The sequence below is a fragment of the Hevea brasiliensis genome, chromosome 9, assembly GCF_030052815.1.
Source record: "Hevea brasiliensis isolate MT/VB/25A 57/8 chromosome 9, ASM3005281v1, whole genome shotgun sequence".
Classification (NCBI taxonomy): domain Eukaryota; kingdom Viridiplantae; phylum Streptophyta; class Magnoliopsida; order Malpighiales; family Euphorbiaceae; genus Hevea; species Hevea brasiliensis.
In genome coordinates this window covers 16,481,724-16,508,271 of record NC_079501.1, presented here as the reverse complement: position 1 = coordinate 16,508,271, position 26,548 = coordinate 16,481,724, and the positions used below count along the sequence as shown (strand labels likewise).

Below are 26,548 nucleotides of genomic sequence, written 5' to 3'. Positions count from 1 at the left end.
TAAAGTAAAATAAAATATTTAAACAAGAAAATGAGTTGAAATATTTAAAATTAGAAAACTTGCTAATAAAAATAAATTAATTAAAGAAACCAATATAATTTACATATAATAAAAATGTATTTATATATTTTTACCTATTTATTTATTTAAGAAAAAAAAATAAAACTGCCAAACAGAATCGAGTGTCTACACACTTTTGAAGCGAAGAAAAATAAGCAAACCAATTCCAATAAAAGAACCCTATGCAATACAATGATAGAATCATGGAAACCAGTTCAATATGTTTATTTTTTCAACATCATCAAATAGTACTTTTTAAAAAACAGTCTACCTCAAATATGATCTAAGGTTTAAAAGAACACAAATTACTAATGACAATGGTAAAGACACAAGGAAATTATATCTCATGCAGAAGCAGTAGCCATGTGCTTTGCAATAGTCTCATGCAGTTTATCTTTATTTGCTCCCACTACCTTGTCCAAAATAGTTCCCTCTCTCAGGAATATGAAAGTTGGCATTGCTTCCACAGCCCAATCCTGCGCAACCGTCTGCAGGCAAGAATATCAGTATTAATTAAGCTTTTCACTGCACAATGAGCCAATGACTCTTTATTTATTTATTTTAATTTTAAATTACCTTCAATTCATCCACATCCACCTTCAGGAAGATAACATTTGGCAGTTTCTTGGCCAGCTCTACCAAGAAAGGACTAATGAAACGGCAGGGTCCGCACCACGAAGCAGTAAAATCAACAACCACCTTCATCAAACCCATAGCAAAATAAATGACAGATAAACACAACAAAAGTTTTCAGTTGAGAATAATACTAGTAGCAAACTTAAACTTCCACATGCGAGCATTGAAGGTCTGGGACAGGGAAGGTTATTGGATGCTACAAAAATCCAACAATAGCATCTGGCCCAATGCAATCAACATGCCCACCCAGTTGGAAGCGACATGGTCATAAAGCAGTAATCAACATGGCGCAACATGCATAAAACTCATTAATTTAAAAATCTATGAATCTATGGACATGGATAAACTCATTAATTTAAAAATCAACATAGCCCAATTCCAGATCCCATCGCAAAAATCCAATCCCCTGTGACCATCAATCATCAAATCATCAATTGAACCTTTCATTCTCACGGCAGAATCCAGGTACAAATCACTATCACAGCGAAATCAAAGCTTCCTTTGATCGAGCTAAATATGTTCCAATCACGTCTGAATGAAAATTCACACACACAATGCATCCAAGCAAATTAATGGGCCAACAGTTGAGCACATCCCGACTGAAATATAATCAACACCATTAGCACATAACAAACATCCACCGCCAAAGATTCACACAATTATAAAGTCAGAATCTGAGCAAAATCATGAAATTTCGCATTATAAATCAAAACTCAATCAAAAAGGAGTTGAAATAAAATAATACCAGCTTCTTGGATTGATTTGCGTTCTGCAAATTCTCGTTCCATAACTCAACAGTGTGGCAACCAATCACTTGCCCCTCTTCTGCTGCCATATCCGATCTGTCAAATCTTTTTAAAATTCTGCAAATGCTTTTGCTTCTTGGACGTGGTTGCGAACTTGCGTTTGTTTAAATACACATCACGGTTAATAGACCTAGAGTTTGGATAAATTACGGGTTTGCCATGATGATAAGGACAGCTACCGATTACCGAATGGCTAAGGAATGCATCTCCACGGAGATTTCTCACGCGAATGAGCAGCGAGGCGGTCGTTGTACAGGACAAAATTACTGCGAATTTTAGGGGACTGTAGCTATGTTCTTTTGTAATCTTCTAGCCGTTGGATTTATTCAAGTAAGTTGACGTAATTCATCTTACGGTAGATGTGAGGTCTATAGGTTGAATTTTGTGGTTGTGATCATGTTGTAACATAAACTTTTATGGCCCGCGATGGGATGGCTGTGTTTTTTAGTCCACTTAATTTTTTTTCCACAACTATTAAAGTATTAATTTTTTTTATTATTATACTTTTGATAAACAATATTTTTTTATTCAAGTTCAAATCAGTAAAAAAAAAAAAAAAATCCCTTCCTTCGGATGATAAATATAAAAGAAATTCGAATTCAGTATCTCTATTTTTTTATATTTTTAAAGGTAAAAAAACTAATTAAATTAAATCAACAATATTTTTTTTCAAGTAACCAAATAATCAACAATCTTTCTTAATGAATAATATTTTTGGTTAGGAAGCAAGTATGGTTCACATGTTTTTTTTATTAATTAATTTTAACCTTTTCTTTAGTTGTTTCAAATAATATTTTAAGTTGATGTTTTTTAAATATTTTCCATTAAAATTTTGCAAAATGCAAAATAAATAAAGTAGTTTGAATTTTTTTTAAATTATTATTATTTATGAATTAATTTTGAGATTATACATACACACTAGATGTATCTAATAATTCTTTTTTTTTCATATACTCATCCAAATTTAATACATTCTTTAATTTTTAATTTTAATGTAATCAATTTTTTTTATTGAAATTTAATATAAAATTTAATTACATTAAAGTATTATTGTTTTAATTAATTTAGATAAAAAAATCTCATTATTTATTATTGGAAAACCTAACGAACTTTACGAGAGAGAAAAAAATGAAGAATGCTTAGCGCTCTAATCTAATATTCTACCCCAAAAACTTGCAGCTTCTCTGATAGCATTTATGCATCTACTCTTTTTTTTTTTTAAAATGTTTTTCTTCCTATGGCTGGCCTAACAAATAGTTGGGAATTGGGAAATACATTACTTACTGCCCTTTCAACACCATAAAAGACAATACATAATATTAGAATACATGATCTCCAAGTTCGAAGCAAAGGTGTTGGATGTTCTGGGAACAATAGAGAAATGTGTTCATCGGACGTTCTGAAGAAAGCAGAGACAGCAGACCTCGAATGTACACAGAGAAAGTAGAGCAGCTATTCATAGTTTCAATTGTGTATACACCTGAACTACAAGTTTGCTTAACTACATTCTTATACAGGAAGAAGATCAGATAACAGAAAGGCTACAATTGGATCAAATTCTTAAAACAATAGGTACCAAGAAGAAACCAACCCACTAGAAGGAAGGTGAAGAAGGCCAAAAAAGTTAGAAAGGTCAAGCCACCAAATACCAGTCCCATACCACATACCACAACAAATGGTAAGTAAGATCGCACCATTGATCCTGTACTGACCCAATGACCCTTGATGAACATCAAAGCAGCGAGGTTCACCACATTCCACCCACCAGAATGAAAACCCAATCGGTTTAGGCTGTTGGCAACAAAAGAGTGGCAATTGCAAGTAAAAAGACTGTATGAGTGATGTTGAAATTCCTGTGTGCTCTTCCGTAATGCATCATCCCATGTCCATGTCTCTCTTTGAGTTAGATCCAGGTCGTACTCATCATCCTGACTTTTGAATACAGATGGATGGAGAGAAATGGAACATTCCTGATCAACATTCAAGGGGAAAAGTTAAACAAAGAAGTTAAAATAAACCAATAAGCATCTACTTCAAGGCAGCTTTTACTTCATCACATTTTATACAATATAAGATGCCAGCTTGTAATAGAACAGCGCTGCACACCACATCAAGGCACAAAGGCATATATCAATCAATTTACCATCAAAGTACAGTCAATGTCATAGAATCCAAGTCGATCTTTTAAAATGATTGCCAAGTGCCCACAATAATGCACCCCATGAGGGCCACCCATATTTCAGTCTAATCATTGCAGAAGCATAAACCTAATTCAGACTTAAGATTAAAAAAAAAAAATTGAAATATACCTTTTTTTTGTCAATCTGTATGTAACGAGTCACAGCACCAAATGCAAAATTGTCAACACACACAAAATTAGGCCCTGCAAAGTCCAGGATTACTCCATCCTCTCTACATATGCCAATATGGCCAATGAAAGGAATCAGCCATGATATTACAGGAAGGGGTGTCCAGACAATGCAGTAGGGAAACCGTGCTCTTTTAGGATCAATCTGCATGCTTTTTGGATCTTCAAAAATCATCTGGTGTTCAGGGTCCACATTTTCCTCCATCACAAAAAGTTGGGAAACACTAGATTTACCTCAATAAATTAGATGCTCAAGAAAATAAATGAAGTTGACGACATATATATAAAGTTTTATTGGAGTGAAATTTTGCAAATCAATATGTAAAGTTTAAGCAAAATCCAATAATCCAGTAATACTAACAAGCTCATGTTTAATGAATTTTACACATATCAAGGGAAAAGAAAACAAGTTTATTAAGTTATACATTGCTGAAACATGATACTATTCTGCACGATCAAAGTTAAGAAACACACTAAGAAAGTAGCTTAAAGTATAAGCATTTGCTAACATAAATTTTTTATCTAGTCTACGTTCCAAGGACTCAATCACTCTAAGAAATGCTTCATAAAGCTTCTATTATTTGATCCTACATCGTGTAAAAAGCAATTCATTTGAATAATGCAAAACTTCAAATTTCTTTTCTTTTTTTTTATAAAACCTTCATTAGGGCATTACATATTTGGACTCTTCACAAGCATTCGTTCGCTGCAGTTACCCATTCTAGACAGAAACATTTCTGGTTTGCTCCTTCCATAATACATATATAACTCATTACACGAGAATATTTTCCTAGTAAATTCATAAAGCAGCACATGGCCATTAGTTACTAACCTACACTTAGATCCAACAGAACCCTCCATTCCACTTAAACCCCCAAGCGCATGCGTCCAACATCTCATCTACTTCCCTTTTGTTAGCATACACGGAAGAGTCAACCCTAAAGTTCAGTTCAAAATTCAAATCACTTCCTTACGTTGCATATATCGAACAACCAAGTGAACCTCCCGAATTCTAACAACACCGCATTTCAAATTGGGTCCTACCCACTTATCAAAATTTGCTATTATCGTGTATTATACACGTATTGTGCAATAGGGGTAAGTTAAACCAATATTTAAATCAACCAAATGGGTAATTACTAATCAGTCACCTTCTATACAAATTTTAAGCTGATTTCTTAATAGCAATAATCAAATGATATGAAGTCAAAGTTAGTAGATGTAATTAAGGGAATCAATATCAAAAAAATTGCACCAAAAAAAAAATGCACAAGCATGATTCAGATTGTAACCGATTCATATCACTGAATGCAGGGGAACCGATAAATGGTAAGTATAGAAGCAAAAAATTGAACATAAAGACGAATTTTATAGAAAGGAGATGAAGAAAATACCTTCGAAGGGAAGAAGAAGCAGGCGAAGAGCAATCTATTGTGGTTGGGGTGATACTGGGAAAATGGGGTAGCTTGGTCAGGTCAATGACAGGGAATGGCAGTTAATGGGCCTTTTTTTGGGCTTTTGGCAGCTGTTGCATTGATTTTTTTTTTAAATAACAATAAGATTACCATTTTCAAATCATCCTTAAAAATTAGGATAATTTTTTTTTCAATAATAATAATTTTATTATTTAATAACTACATTTTTAATTTATTTAATTATCATTTTTTATTTCATTAATAAAATAAATAATATGATAATAAATTAATAATTATATATTTATTTCATAATAAAATAAATAATATAATAAAACAAAATAATAATTATATATTTATCTTAATATATATATATATATATATATATATATATATATATATATCTTTGTTAATATTTTACGTGTTAACAGTAATCATTATCATTTATATTTAATAACTAAAATAATAGGCTTTTAAACTGCTAATTGCTAAAATATGTTAAGATATCTTTTTCTTAATTGTCATTATTAAATTTTATGGCATGACATTCTAATGCAAGTAGATATAAGAGCAAAATGATTAAATTTCTCTGGAAATTAATATAATTAAATTAATGGGACACTCAAAATTCAGAATAATTATTGTGAAAAAATCAAAATTTCAGAATCAATCATCAATGAACCAAAAAAGGGATTGTTAATAAATAAATATTTATAACTATTATAGAATTAATTTAAACTTTTAACAAAATTTATAAAAAAATAAATAGGATAAAAAAACATTTTAAAATATATATTTATATATATAAGGGAGCTGGCTTAACATGATTCTCCTCTCTTTTTCTTGCTTGTTTGTTCTTTCATTGGTTTCGATTATTTAGAACAGCAATTGGTTGGTTTGATTTGTTCAAATAGAAATTGTTAAAACTGAATTGATTAGCTTTAATAATTCAATGAAATCAAATCAATTTATCACTAAGAAACCATGGCAACTGAATTAAGATAAAAATAATTTGTTTCAGTTGTTTTTTTTTTTAGAAAATTTATTTCATTAATTGAAAATATAATATAAATTTAAAATACAAATATTTTCATACATTAAATTCAATATAAATCACTTATAAAAAAATAATAATAATTTTAATTTGAAGAGTTTAATTGTAGTTATAGAATATTTTATTTAACTAATTGACGAGAAGTGCATTCCACTTGATAATAATTTATGATTAATATTTCATAGTTTTTATAGAGTCTAATATGATAAATTAATTACTGGTAATTAAAAAAAATTATTGGAAAACACAAAACTGTCACGACCCGATTTCTGAGCCGAACCAACATTAGTACTTGGGTCAGTATAATGTCTCCAAAACCCGTAATAAGCTTAACTATTCCTAGTCAAACCATAAAGCTCATAAATATAGTTCAATTTCAAGAAATCAAATGGACAGAATCCAGCTATAAATTAGACTATCCAATGGGAAGCATTAACTCACTCATAAACACAAAAATATCATAATCTGGGGAGCTCAACTCACCCTCATATTCCTCAAAGCAGATAAATAATTAAATGGAAGCTCAACTCTCGCATACAAATAAATAATCAACTCATGCATCCAAACATATCCACATAATAAGTTTACAACACTAAAAGATTAAGCTATTACAATTACAGATAAGATTAATATATTACTGGTACATACGGGGTTCTATAATATGAATCAAGAAAATAAAAACACAATTAAACTTCTTCTAGTAAACCTACGAAAAAGAAAGTAGGTTATTCTCAAAAGGTCCACCTATCATCTGAGGAAAAATAGTTAAACAGGGGTGAGTGTTCAACTCATAGAGTAAAATATTGATTTTAAATATAATTTCTATAACTATCTAGAACTAATGCATTGCCTAGATATGAGATGTAGAATTGTCACATAATATCAAATAATTCAAGCAATATTCACACAAAATATAATTTGGAGCACACACACACTTGTGTGTCACATCAATATATATACATATGGGAGTTGATCCCTTATATAGCTCTCTTAATTCCAACACCTGCTAGCAAGGTCAACTCAAGTCGAAATTTCGCTTAATAATCCAAGTGTGGGGGTCAACGAGATTAATTCAAAGTCGTACTCACCCGAACTTATTCATGTATAAGGATTGAGTCCTAACGAGTCAAGTTCTAGCCGCAACTATCTGTTCTACCCATATCCATATCCACACCTCACGCATGCTAACGCACATACACAGCTCCAAATTACCTTTATACGACATCCATAACAATTTCATCAATAAGATATGCAACATAAGGGCATGCCTAGCATTTAACTATACATCTAATATTTATAAGTGAATGCATGAGTATGTCTTGAACTTATAATAGTATTAAAATTATAAATAAAATTAATATCTACTCACAAAACAATCAAAGATCACTGTGGTGGCTAGGCAGAGAAAGAAGCTTGACTCAGATCATTTAAACAATTATATTCATAAATCTATCAATATTAAAACAAAACAATAATTTAAAGAGTTAAAGACATCTTAAATTTATGCCGAAAATCCGGTATAATTTTCCATGTATTTAGGACTTATCTAACCTGCAAGGCAACTCAAACAACACTTCTAAATCCAATGGCCTCAGGCCCATATCACAACAATATCATATTGCCACTCCCGGGCCCACTAAATCAAACAAAATTTAAATAACTACATAATTCAACTATAGAGCTTAAACTAACATTTTGCAAAAACCAACCAAACTAACCTCAAAAATTCTATAAACATGCCCCGCAGTCCTTAACAATGGTATTATATTTTTGCAAAATGAATTATAATTTTCTGACTACCTATGAAAATTTTATGAATTTTATTCTAAACCTAGCATTAGGCCAAAAAAACAATTAGGAGATCGAGTTTACCTACTCCAATTCTGACACTTAAAATGCATTCGGAGCATCTAAAAATAGTGAAAAATGCTGTAATATTGACTCACTTTTGAAGTGGGTCCAATAGCCCTCCTGTCTAGTTCGAAAATGCAATTCTGGTCGTCGATAGAATTTCCTCGAAACGAGAACATCTACGCGAAGCTCACAATACTTGAAATTAGAATATAATTTTTATTTAATTAAAAAGTCCCATTAAATACCCAAAAAAATCACTGCTAAGCTCATGGGACTCACTAGATTTTCGATGCCAGAAAAATTAGAAATTGGTGTCGTTGTGAAACTCTCGACGGAAGGAGCGTGCTGGTGGTCTCGGAATCTCAGTGGGGCTTACGATTTAGAAGAAATCTAGCACAAAAGCCAAAATAAGCTATAACTTTTTTGGGCTTGATTTGCACAAACCGCTTAATGAAAATTAGTGAAATGGGTGTCTATGGAAAGCTCTCAAGGAGTAGAACATGAAGGAAACTAGACTCGATTCGATTAGTGGCCGGATCGGTCGAAATTAGCCCAAGACGGTGAAGCAACACAATTTAAAGGGGGAGATTTTGGGGTTCTTTTCCGACCTGCTGGAGGGGCGACGGCGGCAGGGAAAGGTGTCTCACGACCCAAATTTTGGGCCGGACTAGCACTAGAACTTAGGTCAACATAAGGCTCCCAAAACCCATAATAAGCCTAACTATTTTCCAGCCCAATCTTAAAGCCCATATCAAGCCCATATTCAAGAAATCAACCGAACAGAGTCTGGCTATAAACTGGACTATCCAACAGGAAGTTTTTTAGCTCGCCCGACCTGTGATCACAATATATATATATATATATATATATATATATATATATATATATATATATATATATATATGAGGAGCTCTGCTCACTCTCACAACCCACAATTAATCAGTTTAATCAAATGGGATCTCAGCTCCCTCATTCAAAATATATGTCTATCCTATTCAACCATACATGCATAATATTAAGTTTACAACCTCAATTAATAATTTTTTATAGCCCCAAATCAATAAAATATTTATACCATGTACGGAGTTCTAAAGTTTAAATCAATAACATAACATAAATATAAATACAATGACTAGTAGACCTGTGAGGAAGAAAGCATATAAGTCACAAAGAAAAGCCCTCCTGTAGCCTGAAAAAAATGGTGAACAGGAGTGAAATTCGACTCATAGAGTAATATATTGATTTTACATACAATTTCTATAATCATCTAAGTCTACTGCATCCCTAAGAATGAAATGCAACATCTTCACACAATTCAAATAAGTCAAGTCATAATTACGCCAAAGGCAATTTAGAGCACTCACACAGCCGTGTGTCAAATACATACTCACGCATATATATATGGGAGTTGATCCCCTATATAGCTCTCTTAGTTCCAACATCTGCCAGTGAGATCAACTCAAAGCCGAACTTTCTCTTAATATCCAAGTGAAGGGGCCAGCGAGATCAACTCAAGCCATGCCTACCCTGACTTATCCATAATAAGGATCAGGTCTCGGCGAGTCAAGTTTCAACTGCGTCTACCCGTCCTACCTATATCCATATACACACCACATACACATCAACTCACACACGCAGCTCTAGATCACCATAAAGCAACAACCACAACAATGTCATCAAATACAAATGCAATACAAGGCATGCCTAGTCAATAAACTATGTACATATATCTATAAATAATCCATGAATATGCTTTGAATACATAATAATATTAAAATTATAAGTAAAATCAATCTACTCACAGTACTTTATAAGTCAATGTGGTGGCTGGGAGGAGAAAGAAGGCTGACCCGGTGCACCTAAATAATTACATTACAAACTGATCAATATTTACTTAAAATAAAACTTTGAAAGAGTCAAAGACAGCCTAGGTTTTGGAGAAAATTAGGCAAAGTTTTCCCGGTACCTAAGACCTACCAACCTGTACAAGAGCTCAAAAAACACTTTTAATTCATACACCTCAATTCATATCCCATCAACATCATATAACCACTCCTAGGCCCTCCAAAATAGGCAATACTCACAAAGTTGAAAAATTACGTTTTAGTCATTAAAACTAACATTTTATAAAAATCATTCAAATGAGCTCTAAAATTTCTAAAATTTTGCCCCGGGGTCCTTAACAATATTATAAAGCTAATGCAAAAGGAATTATAATTCTCTAGCTACCTACGAATATTTTATGGATTTTTATTTTAAACTCGGCATTAGATAAATGAAAAAACATAAGGTTCTGGTTTACCTATGCTAATTCTGATGCTTGTAACACGTTGAGGGCATCTTGAAATGGTGGTGAGGACCACAATTCCAATCCGATTCTAAAATGACTTTGGCAGTTTGTTTGTCTGACTCGAAATTATAGATCCGGGCACTGATCGAATTTTCACGAAACGAAGGCACCAACGTGAAGCCCATATTATCAGGGGTTAGAATACAATTTTTATAAAAATAAATAAGCTCGTTTAAAACTAAAAAAAATATTGTGAAGTCTGTGGGACCCACAGATTTTCAGTATCGAAAAATTTTGAAATTTATATTATCACGAAGCTCTCATCAAGTGGAGTACGCTGGTACTCTCAGAATTTTCGTGAGGTTCCCAGTTTGAGAGAAATTTAGCTCAAAAATCAAAATGGGCTAAAACTTCCTTGGCTAAATTTAGACAATTCGATTGATAAAAATTTGTGATCTTGGTGTCTATGGAAAGCTCTCGAGGAGTAGAAAGTGTTTGGGATAAGACTCGGTTCGATTGGGGGCTGGATCGGCTGGATTTGGCCTTGGAAGTTGAAAAGTTACGCACGCTAAAGGGAGGACTTTGGGGTTATTGTTAGGCCACCTAGGACGTTGGCCAGAGGCTTAGGGGAGGTGTGCTGGTGATTGGGGAAGGGAGGGGCGACAGTTGGCCGGCAAGGAGAGGAGAGAGGAGAGAGAAAATGAGAGAGGAAAAAGGGGTGTCGGGCGTGCGAGTAGAAGGGAAGAAAAAGAAGGTGAATCGATTCGACTCGATCAGTCAGATTTGATCCGATTTGATTTGATCGGTTCGATTTGAGATACTTAAAATTGAATTTTTACTCTACCCTAGGACCGAAAATGAGGGCTGACAATTTTAAAAAAATTACAAAAAAATCAGAAAAATTTTGGGAGTCTAAATATATTTTTAATTTTGCCACGTGATCTTTAAATTTATTTTTAAAAATGATAAAGTTTATTATTTTTGAAAAATCAAACTCGATATTAAAAATTCAAAAAATTTTAAATAAATTTTCAAAATATTTAATATAATAAAATATTAATATTTACATATAAAATAATTATATTAAAAATTTAGAGCGTTACAAGGTGGCCGAAGGTGCTCCAACATGTGTGGAAGGTGGGGGGAAGGAGTGGCCGGCGTGTGGGAGAAGTAAGGGAGAGGTTAGCGTGAGAAAGAAGAGGGAGGGGAAAAAGAAGGCCAGTTTGATACAATTGGGTTTAATTCAGTCGATTCGGTTCAAGATGCCTAAAATTTGATTTTGCTCTGCCCTGAAATCTAAAACGAGGGCCGAAATTCAAAAAAAATTACAAAAAACTCAAAAAAATTTATGAAGTCTAAATATATTTTTAAACTTGTCACGTGATTTTTAAATTAATTTTTAAAAATCATCAAAATTAATTGTCTCAAAAAAATAAAATAAAACCTAAAAAATTTAAATTAAATATTATATTATTTAATATATTAAAATATTATAATTTATATATATAATAATTATTTAAAAATTTAGAGTGTTACAAATCCACTAAACATAAGAATTATTAAAAAAAATACAGAAAATTTAAAAAAGAAAAACGAGAAAAATCACAAAAGGAAAGGAGAGTAGGGCAAAGAAATCAAAAGGAGTAAAGAAAAAAATAAAAAATAAATAATTTGTGCCTTTTATTGTAATTTTAAATTTTAGTTAAACGCTAATAAATATTTTCAATTGAATTTTTAATTTTTAAATAAAAATAATTATAAATAAATATATAATTTACTAGACATTAATTATAAAAAGTAACTTTTAATTTGGGAAATAAAAATACAATCTAACCAATTTGATAAAACAATTTGCATAGAATTTAATATATTTTATTAAAAAATAAGATAAGTTATTTAGTAATTCGATTCAAATTAAATAATAATTACTTCTAAAGCTCTATCGCATTATTCCTTATAAAAAGTCTAGCGACTTTAAAATGAAGGCAGAATTCAACGACGTCGTTTAGAAGGCTCTTTTTTTTTTTAATAAAAAAAACTCTTCGGGGCCAACGACATGTCGCTCACATCGTGTGGTAGAATGAGGATGGTTTGTACCTGAGCATGGAGACGGTAGACTGGTTGTTAATCGCCGGTGTGACTGAAAACATCGAATGTTGAGAAAGTGATCGGAAAGCAAACATGAGGAAGCGAGATTTGGCTATTCTCATGCTCTCCGCTTTCACTATCTTCTTTTCTCTTCAGGTAATCACAAATTCCTTTCAAATTTTATTTTCTAATTATTTATATTTGATGCTTATTCCAACAATTTTTTTATGATGATAAGTGTTTTTAGTTGCAATTATTTCTTCTTTTATAGCATGCGGGTGATTTCTGGTCTAGAGAGGCGTGGTTTCATCTATCCGATGATTACCCTATTAAATACGAAGCTGATCGTCTTCCGCCGCCTGTTGTCGCCGATCTAAACGGGGAGGGAGGGAAAGAAAGAAGTTCTTGTCGCTACTGATGATGCTAAAACCTCCCTCCCCTAAATTATCGTTTAATCGGTTTTGGTAGGTTTGACTGGGTGATGTAATTGTGCATGTGTTAAGTTTTGGAGCCCCATCCTAGGCGGGTGGACGAAGGGTTTAGTGAAGCCAGAGTGCTTGCGGAGGTCTCACCATTGCCTGACAAAATTCGGGTTGCATCTGGCTGGCGGGCAGTGGCTATGGCTGCTGGTGTTATGGATAACACACAGAAACGGGGCCAACCACTGAAGCAGGTGTTGGTGGTTGTTACTTCGGGTTGGTTAGTAATGTGCTTTGATCAGAACCTCAAAAAGCTACGTGAATCAAATCTGCTGGTTTGTAACTTTGTTGTGCTTTTCTTATTTATACTTTCTAGTTTACAAATACTTTGGTTTTTTGGGGCAGGAGGATTTTCCGCATAATGCTCACCACTGGGAGATTGCCATCTCCATAAGTAATTACACATTGAAGCATGGGGATACAGGATTGGTTATTGTTGGTGGGAGGATGGAAATGCAGCCACATGTATGTTTCATGTAATTTTAAGCTGTCGTTTGTGCTTTTTTTGTATGCTTCCTTATTGCTACTTTGTTTACAGCGTTGATTGGGTAGTTTTTTTTGGCTCAGTTGGGGAGCAGGGCATATCAATTCAAGCATTGAATTTCAGAGTTTAGACACGGGCATTCGTTGCATGACTGCTCAATTTGATTGCTTAAAACTTGGGCTATTGATGGTTGTGTACTAGAATTCAATTTTTACATGGTAGAACCTAAAATAACAAAGAAATCGGATCTGGAAGTCTGATGCAGATGATGCATTTCCTGTGTAGAAGTCTGAAACAAGTTTTACTGTTAGGCTCGCTTTGTCATTTTGCTTTGTCATTTTCTTTTCTATGTTCCCTGAGTTTGTACGTGCTTTCCTTATTGCTTCTTGCTAGGGGTGAGCAAAAATCGGCTGTAATCGGAAAACGAAACTGAATGTTTTAATTCGGTTTTTGGTTAGTTCGGTTCGGTTAGTATTTTGTAAAAGTTAGTTTCTTTTTTTTTTTTTTTCAGTTCAGTTATTTACATCAAAAGACAAAAAAAAAAAAAAAACTGACTGATTTTCCAATTTATGACCCATTTTTATTTTATGGGCTTTTATGCAGTATAATGTGTAATTTATGGAATCTGTAGTAGACCCAAAGAATAAAAATATAGAAATTAAAAAGGCCCAACAAAATAGGCCTAAACCGAACCGAAAATTTTCTGTTCGGTTCAACTCATACTTCAATTCAGTTATTATTATTCATCAGTTCAAATTTTCGATTATTTTGATTTGGAACCGAACTGACTGATTGCACACCCTTGCTATTTCTGTTTTCCAATTTTCTGTGCATTCTCTGGTGCAACCCTTGCTAATCAGGTCATAATCATTTCCTTTTGTAGTTTGTGTCCAGATTTAAGTTGAAGGAGACAAACTTCCTATCAACATTTTAACTTGTTAGCATTGTATCGTTTTCATTTAGATGCTATAATTTTGGTTGGACTGAATAATATTTTTTTATTTAATGTTCTTGGATGTATCTCTAATTACCTTTTCCAGATGTACTTGGATCCTTTTGAAGAAATTGGGATAGCTGAGAGAAATGCTGAGCAGCATAGAAGAAGTGCTAATGAGAAGGAGGTGTGTATGGGCTTATGTGTGATGTTCTCTTTATAGTTGTTCATTATTATGCATATGGGATTTATGCAATTTTGCAACTAGACTTGTTATTAGTCAAGCATACCAACAAATATTTACACTTGGGTAAAATGTATTGGCAACATTCTAAGGTCGGTGATATTTGATGACACGTTGTAGAGAAGTATAGCTTGTTAAGATTGCGAATACAAGGCTTAAAAGAAGCAAGTTTCAACTTAAAAATATGAGTCTTAGAGGTCAGTTGGCATCTACGAACCTTTTGGATGGGCCAGTTTAGATTCCAATTCTAAGCATGATATTCAGTGTAATGTACTAAAGTCTTTATGCTTTGAAAAAGCACTTCATCTTACATGAACAAGTTTACATTATCATTTGATTAATGGTGGTATCAGTCTAAGTTGGTGACTATGGTATATTAAAAGAAGACCATATCCAATACAAAACTAAAGAAATTTGCATAAGAACAAAGGTTTTCAGTGCTTTCTGTTGTCATAATGTACGTCACGAACATGGTACTTTAAAGTATTATAGTGAAAAAATTTGTCCATTTTGAAAGTGATAGTATCACTATCATTAATGAGTCAACTATAGATCACAGAGACAAGCGATGCATCCAATTTAGTGGAAAACACTTTTGGAAGGAGAGAATAGTTGACAAGTTTATCATCTAATAAATTAAACAGAAAAATTAATTGCTAGTTTTAGTTCTTCTTATTGGATGTAAATCCTAAACTCATAATTGTTAGACTAAAAGGATAAGGAACAAAAATTCTTTATACTATTGTCTCCACAAAGGTTGAAATGCATTGAGGGTGGCCTTCTTCCTTGTATGTAATTTGACCAAATAACTTCTGTTAGATTAAAAAAAAAAGTCAAAAAAAATACACTTGGATCGATGTTGACCTGTGAATAGGTTGTTGACTTGGTTGCCATCTGCTAGAGTAACCACTCAATTATAAAAATGATAAGAAAAAGGCTGCTTTATTTCACAAGACCATAGTTATTAAACATGTAAACTACAGTAAGGCGCAAAGGAGTCTTGGAACCTGGGCGCAACAATCTACAAAGCATTAATCTAAACTCAACAATCAAACTGCCAAGAAAAAGAGCACAAAAGGAACATAGACTTGACCAAGAACAAAGCTAAGATGTTTTCCAATGCCAGGGGAAGGGAAGGAGGAGGAGGGGGGGGACGGGAAGAGAGAGAGAGACAGAGAGAGAGAGAGAAATATAGAGGACCTGAAACAAGATAGGAAGAGAGTTTTTAGGAATACGGATGCCAGAAATGGAAGGATTGACAGCTAGAGAATCTAGGCATGGTGGTTCAGCAACATTCAACAATTTTCTGGCAATGTCAACAGACTTTCTCGCAACTCCTTAATGCATTGGCATTGGATTTTTTAGAACAAAAATTTGGATTCTATTGGAACAAAAATTTGGATTCTATTGGTGGTACCCTTTATTAGTGAGAGAGCTTGTTGGTGGTAGAGATTTGTGAGGCATGTCCTTCTTTGTCTTGTGTCATGAAACATGTTCCTATTTAAGTGTGCCCACTTGACCCTGGTAGAGGCCAGCAACCTGTGCACCTTGCACCTCAAATGTGTCTTTACATTTATACATCTTATATTGCAAGCGCTAGAGAGAGTTTGATGCATGTAGTATGAAGGCTATTTTCAAGTTTAGACTTGAGACCCCCAAGTCGTGGTGAATCAACCTTATCATTGTGTGAAGGTTTACTCTTGCATATCACCAAATTATTGTGTATAAACTGATTGCATTGCCACCTTATAAATTCAACCATCAAGTCATGAAATTTTAAAATTTTTTCTTCACTGCAAATTGTCTTTAGATTAAATTCTTGACAATCACTCAACCAGATATTTGAAGATGGTTGTATACTCTTAACTTTGGAAGGGAATTATGACCGCAACTAGATACTTTCCCTTCCACAGGGTTCTGTCTAACATTTCTCTTCTGTTTACAATGTTCCATTGATTCAACTGCATGGAGATTTAAGTCATTCTGAAGATATCGGTTGTTTGTGTTGACATGTGGAAACTCTTGGATTATGCCTCTGCAAAATATGAGGAAAGATTTTGTTCCTCTTACATGTAATGCAACAATGCACTTTTGCTTCTTGATATGTGCTAATTTTTTTTTTTTAATTATGGTTTTTCTTTTTTCTTTTCAAGCTACTCAATGCCATGTTTCTCTATTGTGATCATTGTTAATATCATTTATTTGTCTGCCCTTTGGTGTTAGGATGCTTAAAGTGCTTTTTATATCTTTTGTAGACTTCAGTGAACTCTGGAATTGTGAATTTGCGCCATTTTGCCTTTTATGCTTTGCTGGTTGAACTGGTGTCCTCCGTTGGAGTAGAAAGAATGAGGTGACCTATTTGAGTCCTTAATTTTATTCTTTCATGTGCAGTTCATGCCTTAGTAATTTGCGGCTGTTTCAACTATACTACTGTTGTAAAATTGAGTTGCATTACTTAGACAGTAACTAAATTTGAGTGTTGCACTATGAAATTGTATTTGAACCTAAATGTACTCTTACCTTTGCATTTAACTTCACATTGACAATCAAAGCTTCTTTAAGATGCATATAGTTCCTATATGCAACTGTAGTTATAGAATGGGAACCCATTTTCAAGCCCTTACTTTTCAAGATTTCTCTATTGAGTCCTTTAGTTGTATATTGAGTCCATGAACTTTCCAATTTAAAACATTGAGAACTTATTTAACAACTAAAATTAAGAGAAAGAGGGAGAGAGAAATTTGTAACTGTGATTTTAGAAATATAAAAAGATTGCCCTACTTTTCAAAATATTGCCCTGCTCAATGGACAAAACTTGAAAATGTCTATGGACTTGGATATTGTTTTTTCAATTTTCCTAACCCAATAATTTCCAGAGTAAAAAAAATAGTGCGATTTTTAAATGTTCTTTAAACTGCCAAACAAATCTCTCTCTCTCTCTCTCTCACACACACACACACATGCGTGCACATACATATTTTTTAAAGAAAAAAAAATTATGCTATTACATAAGTCCACATTATCTATACAATTGCAAACTCTATGGGTTCAATAGTGAAGCATAGTCTTAGTGAACTAGAGACAAATTTCAAGGAGGAAATGGGTTTTGCTTTAAGAATTAAATAACAAGCCTTTTTTTAAAAAAAATTATGGGAAATACTTTATGGTTTAGAATACTAAGAGGATCATCATCAATCACACTACCTAGGGCCAGCTTAGGTAGGTTAGTGGGGATCGTAAGTTTTGAGTCATCATGCTCTTGTACCAAGAGAAACATATCATCAATTTCTAATGTAAACTTACAAACAATTTGAGTGGTAATTTGGTTTAGGAAAGTGTCATTGATGCAGCTCCTTGTCCTTAGTATTGCTATGTTCTTGTATAAGAAAATATATCGTCCTTTTTCAATTAATATGTCATCATTTTTATTGTTTAGAATATAGAAGAACAATCCTCTCATGCATCCCAGCTAATTCCCGAACATAACTACAAGCTTGATGTGCAGGCTCTGACTAGCCATCATCCTGGAGAGTTAGGCCCTTGAAGCCATTTTGAAAAACTTATTACTTGGAATTGTAATTACTGAATTCTTAATAAACCACCATTCTTTCTTATTGATATTAACATCTTTAATTGTTTTTGTTCTTATAATCTCCTATGAAAAAGTCATCGATGATCAATTAGAGCAGTTCTGTTTTGTGTTTGTTAAGTTTCTGGATTACATTAGTTCATCTTCCTCAGCCTTTCGGATTTATTGTTTCAAGTTGAAATTGGTCTGAATATGTTTTTATAACAAATTTTACCCAAAATAATTTGCTTTGAAGAGAAAATTACTAAGATATTTTGTTTCATTATCTTTAATTTCCAAAATAATTGTTACTGCCCTTCTATTGGCTCTCTTTACTAAAGATATGCCTGCTGAGGAATGTTGCACCTTAGCATGAATGCAGGGAATTTGGGCAAGCAATTCTTAGAGTTATGCCGCATCACAGGGTCAGTACATTAGATGTTCTTTTTTCATGCATTTTGTTTATGATATTCTTTAGGAATTGTTCAGATTACATTTTATATTTATCTTTATATCAGGATAGGAGAGAAGATACTCGGTTGCAGTTGTCGCACTTCAGGCCTCACAAAAGAAAAGGTTTGAAAAAAGTTCCCAGAAAGACTACAAACTATCCTTTTCACAAGCCTGAAGAAAATCATCCTCCTGGGAAGGACTCATCAAATAAAATTTCTAACATCATTGGAAAAGCAGCAAATTATGCTGCGTCAGCAAAATCTAAGAAGGTAAGGCCTGATGCAGATTGCATCTGTAATTCAATATGCAGTTCAGTGTAAATGTAGTTGAAACTCAGTAAATGAATTAACTTGAAGATGTATGCAGTATGTTATGTGCAGGTTCAATCTGAAATGAAACCTGCGCTTGGAATGTTTATAAATTATAACTGTTGATCAGATACATATTGGTGATTCTGTGTGTGATTGCTTATTGCTTCAGGCCTGAAACCTCCTTTTTTATTTGGCCTCCATTCATATTTTACATCTATTAGCAACTCATCCCCTTTTAAAGTCAAATTATGTGGGTACTACTGATAAACAACTATAAGTTGAATTTTTTTCATTCTGTGGATATGTGAAGTTCTATGGTGGTACCATATAAAAGAGGACGGGAGAGCAAGTCATATAAGAGAACTGTGTCTAGGTTCTTCTATCTTTGACGAATTTTTCAGGCATATGTTCAATTTAGTAGCATCACGTGTCTTTATGTCCATTGCACATTCTAACTCTTGTAATTGTTTATCTGGTCATTTACATAATTACAACAATCCTTTTCACTTTCAACTACCTTTTCATTTTCGAGTCTTTATAATTATAAGTATTTGTGAATATGATGTCAACTTAAAAATTCTTAAATGTGTTCCATTACAAATATTTTACCTTTCCCATCATAAATTCTTTGGAAGGCATATTTGTATGCTTCTGAATTAGTCACTCTTTAACTTTGCATTCTGCTGTCATTAGTTGAAGTGGAACTTTTTAAAATTAAATCCTTTTCATTGTGGAATTGGAGGTTGTGTTGCTGAAGTTTGTGAATTGAGGAACTCCATCTGTTCCATCACTTATTGCTAAGGTGAATATTGTATTTTTAAGCATCCAATGTTACAGTGGTAGGCTGAATATTTTCTTCACCAGAGATTGCTTGTAATATAAAACTGGTTAAATATGCATCCATTCTATTGATTAATTGTGAAAAAAAAAAAAGGTAACTAGGTCTTTATTAACTGTACTACTGAGTTTACTTTTGCTTTATGTTGCCTTTGTGATGCAACAATTCACGTGTATGAGTATCCATAACGGCATAACTAAAGTTGCTTCTGGGGATTTTTGTCTCATAAACATTACACTTTTCTTAAACCAATCTCTGTCTGTTGATGCAGCCATTACCTTATATTCCAACCATAACAAACTACACCCAGCTTTGGTGGGTTCCTAATGTTGTTGTGGCTCATCAAAAAGAAGGGATAGAAGCTGTTCACTTGGCATCTGGTCGCACCCTTTGTAAGGTAAATATTAAGCCCATGACTTGGTTCCAGTAAGAATATTTAGTATCTTATGCAATCTTAATTCGCAAATGTGCAACTGCTAAGTGAGGTTCTTTTTCAAGCGTTAACCTTAACTGCCATAACTAGATAGTGCTGTTACAGCAAGAATGGGCAGCCTTTTTCATTTTATATATACAAACTATGCTTAATTGTTGGTGTTTATCTCTCTCTGTGTGCATAGACAAATTCAGACACATGAAATTTGATTGAGCATTTGAGCTACATTCATTAATATCATTACAGCTATTAATGAATTTGTCAAGTTTACTATTATTTATTTTCTAACAAGTCAGATGGAAACTGATTAATTTCATCAGCTTCATCTCCGAGAAGGTGGCCTTCATGCTGATATTAATGGAGATGGTGTCCTAGATCATGTGCAGGTGCGTGTTTGTTTCTTGAATCTCTCCATTTTGATGCTTATCTCATTTCTAGCAGCAGGAACTGTATCAACAAATGTTGATTTATTGTTTGTTGCAGCATTCATTTGTCACAATTTTGTTGGTCTGAACTATTGCAATTCACTTTCTTGCAATCATATGTTGCATAATGCCAGTCTGCCATATGCCCATGTCGCTGGTTATTGATGTGGTTCATTATGCCTATGGCTAACTTTACTAGAACTACCCTGAGTGCAATGATTCTGTTTTCACTGATTGATAATTCCAACATTAATTTATAAAAAAAAAAAAGGTAATTCCAACACTAGCCAGCATGAGAAACACCAAGTGGATGTGTGTGTTTCTAGCTCCTAGTATTTTTATACCCATGATCACTTCGCAATTTCTGGTTTAAATTTCACTTTTTCATGCACTTCTTTTTCTACACAACTTATGTTTGCATAAAGGCTTTGTCATACTTTATTGGCTAGTGCGGATGAGCCAGGTCTTTAGGCAAATTCATGTTGGGTAAAGGGTATAATATTATTAATTAATGGCTCATTATATTTGCTTTTCCATCCTCTCTTTACGTCACTTGTGAAATAATATTTACTAGAGACCATTATTTAGCGGGAAAAGTTGGCTAGATAGATGGGTGTTAAACTGGAAAATAATCATTATTCCTTCTCTTCAGGCTGTTGAAGGAAATGAAGCGGAGCTGTTGAGGGAAATGGAGCGGAGCAGACTACTGTTAGTGGATCAATGGAAGTGCTGCGACCTTGTTGGGAGGTTGCAACTTCTGCGGTACCAGTGCGGGAGCAACTCTTCAATGCTTCTATATGTCATCATTTCCCATTTATTCCAACATGGAGAGTTCTCCACAAATTTTGGCCATACGTCTGATGTATCTTATTTAGAGGTAGCAACACCTATTCCCATCCCAAGAAGTGGTGGTCATAGGCATCGCAAGGGAAGTGGCGATGTTGTCTTCTTGACAAATCGTGGGGAGGTACTGTAATCTGAAACTAGTTTCTTCTTGTAGCTAAATTACAGTCTGATCAAGAAAATTGTTTAGTGCCATTATCTTTATTTGTTTGTTTTATAGAATGGAACATTATTCTGGTGTGAAATTATTAGTTAGGCTGGGAGTGATTCTTCTAGAAACGAGGTAATGGTGTGTATGGGTCTCATGACAATTTGTTTCTAGTGGGAGCGTACTCCTATGATGACTAGTAATTTCTTCTTATTACGGCATCTGAAGAAGCAATATGAACTTCAAAATGATCATTCCCATGTAGAGAAATTTGTTCTCTAAATGGGGGTATCCAATTGGATCAGAGTTTAGTTAATTTTATTTATTTATAGAAGAAAATCCTAATGTCAACCGACTTAGTAAGTACAGTAAGATTGAACTTGGTGAAATTTAAAACCTTTATCCCGACAGTTAGTTATAACCTGCCTGTTATATTCATAACTGTTATATGTGCAGAAATATGAGTTCAGGCACGTTGAGGTTATAGGGACTCGTTAGGGTACCACATCTTTCAGGTCACTTCATACTCTCCCGGCTCACATGGCCATAATGCCATCTGGGAATGGCATCTCTTAACAGGTGCTGCATGGTCAAATCTTCCTTCTCCATCAGGGTTGATGGAAGTTGGAGTGGTGGTCCCAACGCTTAAGACATTTTCTTTGCGACTGCATGAAAATCAACAAATGATCCTTGCAGCAGGAGATCAGGAGGCAGTAGTTATATCTCCCGGAGGAAGCATACAAACATTAATTGACCTTCCTGCGACACCCACTCATGCACTGATCAGCGAGGACTTCTCAAATGATGGGCTTACTGACCTTATTGTTGTGACGTCCAATGGAGTGTATGGCTTTGTACAGACAAGGACACCTGGTGCCCTCTTCTTCAGCACACTGGTTGGTTGCCTTCTAATTGTGATGGCAGTCATCTTGGTGACCCAACACTTGAACTCCATTAAGGGAAAATCACGTGCTTCATCTGGTTCTCGGCGAGAAGCAATTTATACTTGCTGTTTGTCAGAAATTAATGGTCACGGCCATAAAGTCCAAAGAAAAATAATGGCAACAAGAGGCTGATATGGGAAATCCAATTGATCTGTGGAGTAGGCATCAGAGCAAAGAATTATTAGACCATGTTTACCCATGATTTTATGAACAAAGGGATTGATCACCATCCCTTTGTTCCTTGTGTAAATTATAGAACTAACTTTGTGGATGACTCTTGGCTAAGCTTAATATGGTTTTTAGAAAATTTCGAATTAATGTGAAAGTTCTGTTTGCCTTCGACATCGACTTTGTAGCTTCAGTGTCAAAACTTGGTGAGATTCACCATCTTCGAACTTGAGGGCAGAAGCGATAGTCTAGAATGATTTATCCGAGCGACTGTGTGGCCTGATTCGGCTGATTCTTTCTCAAAATGGGCCAGTCTTGCACGTGAGAAGAATGGATAAAGCTCTCTTGTTTTACTGTTTCAAGTTGCATATCATATACTTGGTCAACTAGATTATGTGCTCAATGGCAGGGGTAGTTTAGATGGCCCAGGGCTTCATCAAGGAGATTTCTTCTCTTGGTAGTATCTAATATCAGACACCAACCTTATTGAATTATCCTAAGGTCTTTAGGTTAGAATCTCCTTTTGTTTCACATAAAATTATTTTTATTGTGAAAATTTTGTTTCATGAAAATTATTTTTTATAAAAATATTTTTTTATTATTTAATTATAATATTAAATTAATATTTATATCATGCATGTATAAATATTTTATATTTTAATAAAATTATTAAAATTTAAAAAATAATTTAAAAAAAGAAAGTCATTTTTTTAAAATGATTTAATTCTTTTTTATTAATAAAATATTTTCTATTGATTCTGTGCTTCAAATATTAGAAAGTGATGAAAATATTTTTTTAATATATTTTTTACGAAATAAAGGGAACTTAAATTTTAATTATTAAAAAGTCATTTCATCTAAAATCGAAGTTATTTTCAGTTAATTAATTTTAAGTTGCTCATAGCAGAGAATTTTTTTAATGGTAGTTATACCATCCCCCTCTCTCTCTCTCTCTCTCTCTCTCTCTCTCTCTCTCTCTCTCTCTCAGTCCAATTCAAGTCATCTTCGTATCTAGATTCAACCATCTTCCCTGAAGTGCCGAGGATCAATCTGGAAATAACAAATGTTAACCTATTGAAAATATATAAGGTTTAGATTTCAAATATTGATTTGAAATTTAGAGTTTGATTTAAAAAAATTTCTAAATTTTTAAATTTAAAATGAAGATAAATATTTAATAAAATTTTTTTATTAAATTAAAATTTCAAATAACATAATTAATATTATTACTTCAAATTATTACTTTTTTTTTACTCTTTACATTTTTTCTGAATTTATTTGAAATTTAAACTCATATTTTTTCTGAGCTTAGTGTTTGATCCAAATCTAAATTAATAAATTTAAATCCAAATCGAAATACAACATAAAAGAATTGAATAAAAATTGTAAATAGAGAAAATTCCAAAATTCAATTTCAGTGTCTGCTCTACATATTCCTACCTGAACCCTTTGCGCCAGCAGGGCGGATAAGCCCATAGCCGCTGCGTTGCATATCGGTACAGATGGCATATGGCAGTTTCTGCACTCAATGTGTGTTCTTTTTTTTTATATATATAATTTCTTTTAAATATGATCTCTACTTTCTTATTGTAATGCCTATGTATTTACTTACATTTATTTATCCGTAGTGTATGTGTTGACATATAATTTAGTGGGTAATTCAAGTGAAGGACTGTTGGCGTGTCATGATATTCTCCCGTTACTACCTTATAAGGGATAGAATCTTGCATTTTAATGCGACTTTGTAGAATCCTTAATTTCTTGGGATAATTAGGGATACAATCTCGGATATCAATGTTCATTTATTGGAAGTTTGGAACTATGCTAAGAAGTGAAGGGAATAAAGACTTGTAGCACAATTCTTGTAATTTTTTTAAGGAATTAAGAGAGTGGAGTATCGAATCTGGCACTTATCAAATGAGTGATACAATTTTAATTATTAGATTAAATTAGAGTGACGAGAATCTAAGACAATCCAAATTGGAACAGAGTTAGGCATGCCTATATAAAAAAAATTAAAAAAAATTTGTCTAATATATGTCTATTAATTGATTAGTTGGGCAGAAGCAAATTGCCCAAAGGAACAGTTTTTAATTAGGAAATTGCAAGGACTAGCAATTGTGAATTGAACGAGAATGGAGAATTAGTGAATATAATAAGCAAGTGGTAGGAGAAATTAAAGACATTGATAGTTGCATTTTTTAATGGAGCATATTATATTATAAAATAATGTAAAAGTTTGATGTTGCATTCACTTTCACCATGCAATACTGTAATATAATTGGAATTGGATGGCAATTTCATGCTCTGCTTGTCTAATCCAGTCAACTTGTAAATCAAGAAAGTTGCATTGGGACAACAAATTCACCAATGATGAAAGTTTACAATTTGTTTAAAATAATTCAATATTCTTTCTTTTAATTCAAAACATCGATCTGTTCCTTATAAAGGATTATTATTATTATTATTCCTCAAATTAAAACAAGAAGTAAGATAATCATTTAGATATTTAATTATCATGAAAACGATCTTACCCCACTTCTAGAATTATAATAATTTTATCTTATTCGTAGGATGGCTATTTTCATGATCCTGATTCCACATTATGAAGGTTAAGTATAGATTAGACATGAAACTTTGAAATCATTGAAATTGATCAAATGATAATATAGATTAGAAGAGGAAGGGGGAAAAAAGTAGTTTAAATAATATTCCCAACTTATATAATCAAATAAGTGGGCAAACATTGAAATTTTACCCAAGAATAAAAGTATAAGAAAATAAATAATTAATATGCTTTTGGATTAAACTTTAAAATATTTTAAAAAAAATTATATATAAAAAAAAGGCAAATACTCCCAAAGGGGCAAGTATTATAAATTATTTAATAGTTATTATTTTTTTTAATTACTACTTTTTATTTATGACAATGTAAATTTTATGATATTACTAGGAAATTAACTATACTAATGTATGTGGCTATTTATGATTTTAATTTATTTATATGTTTTTTAATATTAATATATAAAAATAATATAATGTCTTGAATTTTTTTATTAAATATTTTATATTTTATTTTTATTACTTTTTATTATCAAATTTTTTAATAAAAATAATTAAAATTTATCAATATATAATATTTATACAAATATGTGTAATTAATGTATGCTAAATTTTAAATTGAAGTTTTATCGTAGTTGAAAATATAGTAATATTTTAAATTTAATTCTTTATTTAAAAGAAATTTGGGTTGAACTCTCAAACTAAGTTGGTTAAATTTGACTTAATCATAACGATTAAGAATTTTTAGATATGGACATGACTTGTGATTCAGTTCAGAAATTCCAAAAAATTAGCCAAATGAAAAGGTGATTATTTTTCAGTCTAAGCAAATCCATGTCCACATCGCCATAATTGCTCCATAATATTGCCCCTAAGGCACAAATTAAAGAATGAAAGATGAACAAGTCAATAAGCCTAACTCATTATTTTTTAGGCTTGAATGTATAGTTAAAAGACCAATCTACACCATTATATGAGAGGATATAAATACACTACACCAAGTCCCCATTTAGAAAAACTCTCTTTTCTGGGCAAGTAACTAGCTTCTTCATGGAGTGACTATATATATATGTATATATTCAACAAGTCAAGATTCATATTCATCAAGCCTATAAGAAGTAGACAAGATAGTATTATTTTTTTGAA

The 26,548-nt window shown here is 32.8% G+C and overlaps 2 protein-coding genes and 1 pseudogene across 2 annotated transcripts; 1 reads left to right on the top strand and 2 right to left on the bottom strand.

Moving 5' to 3' along the window:
- Nucleotides 1-212: 212 nt before the first annotated feature.
- On the bottom strand, nucleotides 213-1,648 carry LOC110639589 (thioredoxin H-type). Its single transcript, XM_021790605.2, has 3 exons — nucleotides 1,442-1,648; nucleotides 637-759; nucleotides 213-548 (listed from the first exon to the last, which is right to left on the bottom strand). The coding sequence occupies exons 1-3, from the start codon at nucleotides 1,529-1,531 to the stop codon at nucleotides 405-407; spliced, it is 357 nt and encodes a 118-aa protein (XP_021646297.2). The 5' UTR covers nucleotides 1,532-1,648; the 3' UTR covers nucleotides 213-404.
- A 1,171-nt stretch (nucleotides 1,649-2,819) lies between these two features.
- On the bottom strand, nucleotides 2,820-5,359 carry LOC110639580 (protein RTE1-HOMOLOG). Its single transcript, XM_058153174.1, has 3 exons — nucleotides 5,265-5,359; nucleotides 3,812-4,094; nucleotides 2,820-3,472 (listed from the first exon to the last, which is right to left on the bottom strand). The coding sequence occupies exons 2-3, from the start codon at nucleotides 4,073-4,075 to the stop codon at nucleotides 3,044-3,046; spliced, it is 693 nt and encodes a 230-aa protein (XP_058009157.1). The 5' UTR covers nucleotides 4,076-4,094; nucleotides 5,265-5,359; the 3' UTR covers nucleotides 2,820-3,043.
- A 7,125-nt stretch (nucleotides 5,360-12,484) lies between these two features.
- Nucleotides 12,485-22,328, top strand: LOC110639577 (uncharacterized; annotated as a pseudogene).
- Nucleotides 22,329-26,548: the final 4,220 nt, after the last annotated feature.